Source organism: Colobus angolensis, unplaced genomic scaffold (genome assembly GCF_000951035.1).
Source record: "Colobus angolensis palliatus isolate OR3802 unplaced genomic scaffold, Cang.pa_1.0 Scaffold329, whole genome shotgun sequence".
NCBI classification, from domain to species: Eukaryota; Metazoa; Chordata; class Mammalia; order Primates; family Cercopithecidae; genus Colobus; species Colobus angolensis.
In genome coordinates this window covers 372,696-382,665 of record NW_012116588.1, presented here as the reverse complement: position 1 = coordinate 382,665, position 9,970 = coordinate 372,696, and the positions used below count along the sequence as shown (strand labels likewise).

The 9,970-nt window shown below is 38.3% G+C and overlaps 1 protein-coding gene across 7 annotated transcripts in view; it reads right to left on the bottom strand.

Annotated features, from left to right (window-relative positions):
- Window positions 1-9,970, bottom strand: part of AP2B1 (adaptor-related protein complex 2, beta 1 subunit) — a 154,092-nt gene that overhangs the window by 66,913 nt on the left and 77,209 nt on the right. For all 7 annotated transcript variants that reach the window (XM_011951853.1, XM_011951847.1, XM_011951851.1 and 4 more), the window contains one exon: window positions 8,822-9,014. In XM_011951853.1, coding sequence (XP_011807243.1) covers window positions 8,822-9,014 — 193 coding nt within the window. The remainder of the gene's footprint in view (window positions 1-8,821; window positions 9,015-9,970) is intronic.

Here is a 9,970-nt window from a genome sequence, read left to right as displayed (position 1 = left end):
GGGCGAGGTGGCGGGCACCTGTAGTCCCAGCTACTTGGGAGGCTGAGGCAGGAGAATGGTGTGAACCTGGGAGGCGGAGCTTGCAGTGAGCTGAGATTGTGCCACTGCACTCCAGCCTGGGTGACAGAGCAAGACTCCGTCTCAAAAAAAAAAGAAAAAAGTCTGTAACTGATACCTAAATCCAAATTTTCTGCTAGTGGTGTAGTTCCCCCAGTCTCCAATCACAGTAGTCCCCCATAATTGTTGTAGTCATTAAATGGCACTGAGAATAATACTAACATTTGTCTACTACCAAAGAGTGGTCACTTCATCACATCTGAAGTAATGCCGAGTGGAACTTGGTTCATGTTAAACTACGCAATAATGTGTCATTACACAATAATGTTCAGTAACCAGACAGAAAATGGGTTTTATGGTAACTTATTGTAACTTATGGGCTAAAGGGATTTCGGCATGGTTACATGAGCTCTGCAGAGCCAGGCAGAGCCAAAAGTCCCAGAGCTGAGCCTGCACGCAGGCTCAGGTCAGCTTTAGATAACAAAAGGAAAGGCCCTCGTCCAATGGCAATGTGCTACAACAGCAGAAATATAGAGAAAGAACTCAAGATTGAAGTTATATAAGGGAACAAATCTGCCTGACTCCAAGAAAAGAAAATTTGAAAAGGAATTTTTAAATTTTATAAAGGAATATCATCTGAGATAACCCCTGAGAGGACTGGAAAAAAAAATCCCACAAATTATCACAATGACTGATCTGGGTTAGCCCCTTTGACGTATGTCTGGCCAGTCCAAAGTACATCTATTTGCTTCTAAAACTGTGGATCTGTCTAGGTATCTGAAGAGATTCTCTTAACTGCAGGTGTATATCTGAAGCTCAGACATTTCTATGCTCCTATTTAGAGCTAGTGTCTCTTTTATTTAATGTTTTCTAGAATTTACTGAATTAAAGGGAATCCAAGGAATGCTCCAAGCCATATAGCTTACCAATAGCTCTATTATTCAGGAGTCAACAGAATGGTGCAAAAATAGTACACAGTGACTCCCATCACAAACAATAAAACTTACTATTGTCAAAATCCTATTGGTGTCAAAATCATCAGTGTGTGTCTTTCTATCAGAGTTTAATTTTAGATGGCACACAGTATCTTGTAGGTTAAAGTATGGTTTTCAGCTACTAGGCTGCAAATTTTAATTTGATCTTCAAAAAGCTATTCAAGGCTGGGAATAGTGGCTCACACTTGTAATCCTAGCCCTTAGGGAAGCTGAGGCAGTGGACTGCCTGAGCCCAGGAGCTCAAGACCAGCCTGAACAACATAGCAAAACCATGACTCTACAAAAAAACACAAAAATTAGCTGGGTGTAGTGGTGTGCACCTGTAGTCCCAGCTAGTTCGGAGGCTGCGGTGGGAGGATCACCTGGGTTCAGGGAGGTCGATGCTGCAGTATGTCATTGTAGTGCCACTGCATTCTAGCCTGGGTGACAGAGTGAGATCCTGTCTCAAAAAAAAAAGCTATGCAAAAAAAATCATAAAATATAACTAATCAAATTGGTGGAAAGACTCTGTAACCATGCAAAAGCTAATAAACTGATGGCTGAGAGAAGACTTGATAAGGAATAGCATTAATGCATTGAGATCATATAAAAATCATCAGAAGACTCCATAACCTGAGGGGGGAAAAGGCTTCTATCAGCGGAAAAGTAGGGGGATGTAACGGATTACCTCCTGATGTAAGACAAAAAGTCCTTAGAATGGCCACCATAGGTCTCTTAGGTCAGACAGAACTCAAATGATGAATATAGTAAAAATCAACAAGAGAACCTCTTTATTCTATCTCAATTTCTTTCAAAGCATTTGCTACTTTATCATTTGTCTCCCCTACCCAAATGTAAGCTTGCAAGGACTGTTTCGGAAGGTTGCAAGGACCATTCTATATGCCTGGTATACAGAATAGAGCCTGAATATTGGGCAAATACTTATTTATTGAATGAATGAATGTTTTGTAAATATTTAAGTATATTTACAGCTACTGGCAGTAATATATATATATAGCTACTGGCAGTATTTCCTGGGAGGCAATTTTGAAATGAATCATTTTATTAGGGAAAATTATCACCAAAAGGACAAAAGCCTGACAAAATCGTTTACCAACTAGCCTAGAGCATAGTATCTGTATCAACATTGCCAACAGATATGAATAGAACCAACTGAGGAAAAAAAATGAACACCCATTAGCCAAGTGTGCAGCTTGTGCCTGTAGTCCCAGCTACTTGGGAGGCTGAGGTTGGAGGATCACTTGAGCTCAGGAGTTTGAGGCTGCAGTGAGCTCTGATCACACCATTGTACTGTAGCTTGGGTAACAAAGCAAGACCTTGTCTCAAAAAAAAAAAAAACAAACATCTCCCAGCTGGATCAAAACTCATTCTAGGGAGGAAACATTATTTGAGTGGTTTTGAGAGCAAATTTTCAGAAGAAGAATGCCTGCACATCATTTAACTGCCCTGAAAGTACTACTGCTTTATTACAGCTCACCGGTGAAAAGATGGGAAAAGGAGATTTTTGTGGTTTTACTTAAATGAAAATAAAATGGTCAGGCATAGTGGCTCATGCCTGTAAATCCTAATACTTTGGGAGGCTGAGATGGGAGGACTACTTGAGCCCAGGAGCTCAAGGTTGCAGTGACCCTGTCTTTAAATAAATAAATAAGGCTAAGATGAACCATCTCTTCCTCTTGCTGCAAGAAAGGTGCATGAACTTATTATTCAGTCTCTTTTTTTCATGAATGAACACACTTTTGTAGTCCTTCTCCAACTTTTATGTGACACATTAGTCCAAAGTCATACACTCAGGGACCTGGGATGTACACCATCAAGAGGCCCAGGGCAAGCAAGCTGTATGTTTTATCTTAAAGTCATGCAATTTTACATTCTAAGTTGTAACATACCAGTGTCTATTCTGTTTATATTATTTACCATCAAGTAAGCCTGACACTGCAAGGCAATGAGCCATATTTATCCTGCAGCTTCAAATGCACCCTGCACTCTGCTGTGTACTCCAGAGACTGCGTTTCCCAGTTTGAGAAGGACCATTTAGGTGAAACTGTATTCTATTCTAGAAGGTGACAATAACAAACTAACTGGAAAATTACAGGATAGCATAAAGTGTATAAACTTTGAAGTTTTAAAGAAGTCCTGGGTTTAAATCCCAATTCTGCAACTTACTATATGACCTTCAGTTTTCTGTAAAATGGGGCCCAACACCAATTATCTTCCTGAGTTGTTCTGAGGATTAGAAATTATAAAAGCTCTAGCACAGGGAATAGCACTCAGAAATTAGTACTTATTCTCAAAACTGCCTGAGGCCAGCCTTGACTAAACGTATGCACTGATACAAAGATGGTGGTTATGGAAGCCTCACTGAGAAATTTAACGGGCAACAACTTACAAAGATCTTTCCACATAACACAAACTCTAAAAACTAAGCTTTTAAATCATTGCAAAGCTCCCCCAAAGGAAGAAAAATAAAGATGTAAAACTAGTACAGATGATGGATTTCCTGTGGGCTAAAAAATCTCAAAACTATTAATAAATAGCTTATGACTTTAGATATCTCAAAGGTAAACACCTGAAAGAAACAGTGGGAAAAACATGGACTGGGGGTCAGGAAAAGGCAGTTTCTCCTCTATTCCATACCACTCAAGCTGGGCACACAGCATATTTCTCTAGGATGAAATCCTTCATCAGCACAGAGAAAGGGCACTTTGGACAATTCTTCCTTTCCATTTTTGATACACAAAAGCACTGTTTATGTAAAAGAATAAAGCAAAGCACCTGGGATGAACAAAAGGCTGTAATTTAGCCAAGGCCTCTGCTGACAGACTGGAAGTAAAGGCAATAAAATAACTGCGATTCAATTATTACTTCAGTGATCCTCGCAGATGTCAGACTCATGAGCACGTAACACATATGCAAGAGTTATACACATGGGCATCAGGTCACCTCCCACACTACACCAAATCAGAAGGATCTGCACGTTGAGAAAAATCACACTACTCAGAACAAGCAGTTTCTTAGATTAAGTACCACAGTCATAAAACAAACCAACCAACCAACCAAAAAACTCCACATATATGGCTTCCAAAAGAAACAAAAAGCCCAAAAAAACTACTTTGCAAGCCTATACCTAACTAGTAAACTGTCATGCTCTACATGTAGAGCAGGTCAACTACATAAACTACATTACTTGAATTTACTCCACATCAAAGCAATAGTTCCAGTTTGTACTGACAGATGGAAGAAACTATCTGTAGAGTACAAGCAAAAGAGAATATGTTGAAATGCAAGCAAAAAATAAGGATGTTCCAGTAAGGAGACTAAAAAGAATAGGTAGAAATCCATTTTTATCCAAGTCTTGAGAAGAAGAGGCATTCCATTCAAAGACGACTGCTTTCTTTAAAAAAGCATACAAGAATCAATCACCTGGGGCGCTGCAGTATGTTTACTTTCTTTACATCACAGCAATGGCCCCACCCTAACTCCTCTTTAAAGAATCACAAATGTTGAGAGTCCCTATTATTGATGGAAGAAGGCCATAGCTTTCAGAAATGTTGTGGCAAAGCATTTCTGACTAGTAATAATAACAAGTAAATAATAAATTGATAAGTATTTCCTGACTAGGACAGTTCTATTAGGTTGGAGCAAAAGTAATTCCTTTTAATGGCAAAAATCGCAATTACATTTGCTCCAACCTAATAGGAAAAGGTTACAACTCACTAAATCTTAACCCTGGCCAAATTTCATGAGTGTGACAGTAAAAGAAGATGAAACAGAACAAGATCTAAGGGAAGATCACCAGGCTATGAAAAAGGAAGAATAAAAATATCTTCTCATGAATATCAAGTTTTAAGATAGAAGAACAGAAAATGGTTAGACAATCCAAAATATAAAATGCCCTCGATTTTCGGTCTCCAATTATGGCAAGTAAGCAAGGATAAAAAGGACCCTGGGACTGAGCAACCATATCTAAATTGGTCAAATTCAACTTCCAGTCAACTTCTGACATGATGGATAACCTCACAGAAAATCATAACAGAAAAATATTCAGAGGGAAAAGAACAAAGGTGAAGTCAGAGATATCTGTTTTTGCAGGAAGTGCCAAAGAGGATCTCGAGAATAGGATTCTTTTGTGGCAGTCACTGTCTTGGCTTAGATGTCAGTTTTTAACATCTCTACCTAACTCCATTTGGAATTTCATTTGGTTTAATGTTCTCAACCCTGGCTGCAAGATTAAAATAACACAGGTAACTTTTAAAAAATACCAATGTCTAGGTCCTGCCTCCCAGAGATATTGTTTAATTACTCCTGGACTCAATTATTGATAGTATTTTTTTTTTCTTTGTAGTTTCAATGGCTAGAGAGAGAGTATTTTTTTTTAACTGGTAACTGTGTGGAACCAATTCTGCAGATAGAGTTGAGAATCATACAGTTATTAGGAACCAGGCAATACTGTTAGCAGTACACCACTGACCTCTATGGGTGAGGTTCTGTTAGAAACCCATGATAAAAGTAGTACCAACAGTCTGGTGGCCTGGTTGCTAGCCTTCCTGAAATGATCACTGAGCTAACCTAAATGCTGCTTCCCAAACCACCACACAATTCTAAACATGGCCATATTTTAAATAGGAGTTTGGGTTGAATTCTGCCACTCCTAGCTACACTAGTCTCCCTACAAGGCAAAAGAAAGAGCTTTAATGAAATAATAACTTTCTTGCCCTCTGAATTAATTTAAGGGAGAGGAGGAGCCCTCTTTCCAGAAGTCTGTTTACTACTGAAGAGAAAAAGCGCCAGGTGTGGTGGCTCACGCTTGTAATCCCAGCAAGCTGGGAGGCTGAGGCAGGTGGATCACCTGAGTTCAGGAGTTCAAGACCAGCCTGGTCAACATGGTAAAACTCCATCTCTACTAAAAATGCAAAAACTTAGCTGGGCGTGGTGGCGGGCACCTGTAATCCCAGCTACTCGGGAGGCTGAGGCAGGAGAATCGCTTGAACCTGGGAGGCAAGGTTGCGGTGAGCCAAGATCACACCACTGCACTCCAGCCTGGGCAACAAGAGCAAAACTCCATCTCCAAAAAAAAAAAAAAAAAAAAGCAAATAAAAAGACAGAGAGAAAAAGGGCATCTGATATCTGAGCATCTAGGTAGCTATAGTTCAAACACCAAACTGAAGTGGTTCACAGTAGTCACCAGATATTCTATGTCCTTAATGTGCAAAATGTGGCCCATGGACCAGCAGCTTCAGCGTCACCTTGTTAGAAATGCAGACTCTAGGTCTCACTCTAGACCAACTAAATCATCTCTCTTAGGCTCAGTGTGCTAGCTCACCCAGCACTTTGGGAGGCCAAGGCAGGGGGATTGCTTGGGCCCAGGAGTTCAAGATGAGCCTATGCAACATAGTGAGAACCCATTTCCACAAACTAAACAAAACAAAACAAACCCTCTCTTGTACAAAATCTTTAGGAGATTCACAGGTATATAATTTATTTTGAGAAGTACTCTGTAAGGCAAGGATGCATTCAAAAAATGACTTTGAGGATTAATCTTCTCTTTAGATAATTTGCATAAGAACAATAAAAGCATTTTAAAAGTCCACTGCTGCCTTAGAAACTCATCTTCCACACAGCCAAATTTAGGTCTTCCTTGTGATGTTCTTGAAAAAGGAACCTTGATTCTCTGAGTAAATATATATTTAACCACATACGGATCCAAAGCAAAAATAAGGGCTTTAATTTCTTCTCATCTTGATTTCTGGGATATCTTTCAGTCTCAGAATAAGCTGAAGAAAAATGCACCGTAAACAATTTCTGGGCTATAACACCAAGGATACCATTTTAAATCCCAAAGTCAGGAAAAGCTAAAATTTAGAGTTACATAAAAACATAACTGGGCCTATGTAGCAAAAGTTGCATATTTAGAAATCCGATTAGAAAAACAACAACTTTCCTATCCCTGAAAGAATATCCCTTATATAAAAAAAAGGAAATAGGCCTGTGTGTAACTTTGGCTACTACAAGCAGGTTCTAACAGCTTTTCCCTTTGATACAATACTTGCAGGAACTCTAATACAGATGACTGGGCAGCTATGTAAAATATGATGACAAAACCCATTGGTTTTGGAGTTGGCATGAGCTAATACAAAGTCAAATGAAAATAACATGTCTCTTTTTTTCTATGCTTATAGTGGGTCAAGTAGGATTCTGGTCTGGCAACATTAAAGGCAGGGCCTCTTTCTCCCCTCTATTCCTTGAACTTAGTTTGTTTCTCATTCTTAGGTTCAATGAGTCCACCATGTAGTAAGCTTCCCCACCAGGGAATGTAATAAACTTGAGGAGGATGCAATATTTAACTTGTGGTTGATATGTGAACAGAAAGGAAGAGCTATTTTAATTTTATAAGGGATTCTTAGGAGCCTCCATGAATATTTAAATATTTGTCACTCTCCTGAGTCTATAAGGAGGCTTGACAGCAATGTAAGTAGAATCATCATATAAGGAAGCTATTCTGTTTACATAATCAGTCAGTTTCAATCATTAAAGATATGAATATAAAAAGTATTTGCTTATATGCCCAAGAAAGACACTAGAAGTGCTCATTCACGTCAATATAAGCTGGAGTTCACAGCTTAGTCAATGTATAAATTCTAGAAGCAGTGATTTTCCATTAATGAAATGCACAACCCACAGAGATATGACTATAACCCTATTTCCTCACACTCTCTGCCAGCCAAAAAGTAAATGAACCTCTAATGGCTGGTATAAACCCCAGATACAAAACTGCTCATAAAGTAGAAGAGAAGATGCAGTATATGCAGCATAGAGTGCAGTTGTTTTGTATCTGTCATCTCTGGGAACATATATTTTCATATCTAAGATGTCAGCCCTCCAGTGATATTGGTAAATAAATCGTTCTTGGGCATCTTTATAGTCATTGGGTTGACAAAAATCTCTTTTGCAAGGGTCTGCTAGAAAAGCCTCTCTAATTTCATCACAGTTTAAGGCAGTCATGTGATAGACTTGTTATTTTTCTGGCATTCTCTTCATAGATTGAAGGTCACCCTTAAAATTCATTTATCTTGTACAGAAACAAAAAATAATTTTGGTTCCCATTGGTGGCAAATGTTCACAGATATTCTGAATTTTGGAGCCTTTTAGTATTAGAATCCTGGAAGCTAATTAAATTGGAAGTATGATAGAATGGAGTAGGTGGGGAAGAAGGAAAAAAAAGAACCAATCAAGCAGCCCTTTCCAACTGTAATAAAGGTACATTTTACTTAAAAAAAAAAAAAAAAAAAAAAAAAAGGGCTGCCTCAAAACCTTTCAGAATTAGGGCATAAGTAAATAAAATATAAAAAAGGCAAAAGTTTGAAAGCCTCAAAATAGGATGATTTGTGTGAGGTCACTTTAATGTCATTCAGGTCAAAAGGAGAACTGATGTGGGCTATCCAGAGTTAAGAGCTAGGAACAATAATAAACTCTGGAAAAGATACTAAACGTTAAAATTGCTGAACAATAGGATGGTTAAATGTCAAAAGTTCTATTTAGAGGCAGGACAATGAAATAATCCCGTACACCTGCAGACATACCCCATTACCGACGATGAACAGTATTAACTATAATTTTGCCTTACTAAAGACAAAGAATCCTGTCCTTTATCAAAGGACATTACTGCTCATCAAGGAAAGATCTAGTTCTAAAAAGCTGAATAATTTAAAACTCTCTAGCATATCAAGAACTAAAAATAACCAAAAGAACAAGGGAAGAAAGATGCTTACCAGACTATCTAGTCCTCCTCCTAGGAGATCCACCGCTCCCATCTGCATGGAGGACACCTGTGGCACATTGACTGGGGGACCGAGGTCAAGGTTTAAAAGATCCCCTAGAAGATCACCTTGAGAGGGGATAACCTGAGGCTGTTCCAGATTCGTTGCAGTGGTAGTGCCAACAGGGCTGTCACCTGCATCAGTGCTAAAATCACATACACATAAAATGGAGAAAAGGGAAAAGTCAGTTTCACCTAGGACATAATATGGCAACAGTAGTTAAACATATAGCTATATATAACTATCAAATACAAGGGGGAAAAAAACCCTCTGATTTTATAACCATTTGTTTATGCTCATGAAGAGATAATAGCAATTCTTATTTTTATCAAATACAGTTGCTAAAATGAAAATAAATTATATGATGTAAACCTTGTCAGTTATATAATATAATTGGTCGATTTTAATTAAACATCTATGAGGGAACACTGTAAAGAGAATTCTATGGTTCTCTGTAGCAACTGTAAAATATATGGTTCCTGCCCTCAATGGCTTACATACCAACAAAAAAAATCAGCACTTACAAAATGACTAAAAAGCAAGTTTACTGCGTAACAGCAGAAACATGTACTGTGTGTCTGCGTAATTGATAGCATACGAGTAACACAACAAAAAAAGCTTCTTGGAATGGTTTTATGAGGAACTACCAGAGAGAAACCTCCAAAGAGGAAGAGAAGGTTTGTACAAAGGCACAGAAATGAACAATTTGATTTTAGGGGTGGTAAAAAAAATTATATTGGCAGGAGCAGAGTTTGGGATTGGTAAAATTGGGGGAAGAGAGAATAAGGAAAATAAAACTTTGAAAACTAGTCTAGAGAGCTGATTTTTTATAAAAGAAATGCAGAATCACTTTTATTTCTTGAACAAAGAACAGAAACTAAAAATAACATTAGAGGAACATTATTCTAGCACCTGTGTGTATAATGAACTGAAGTTAGGAGAATGGACATGAAGATCAGCTAATAGTAATCTAAACTGCTACTGTTATCAACTATGTATGAAATAATAAAAGCTCAACAAGCTATAAAAATAAAAAGAGCCGGGCGCGGTGGCTCAAGCCTGTAATCCCAGCACTTTGGGAGGCCGAGACGGGCGGATCAC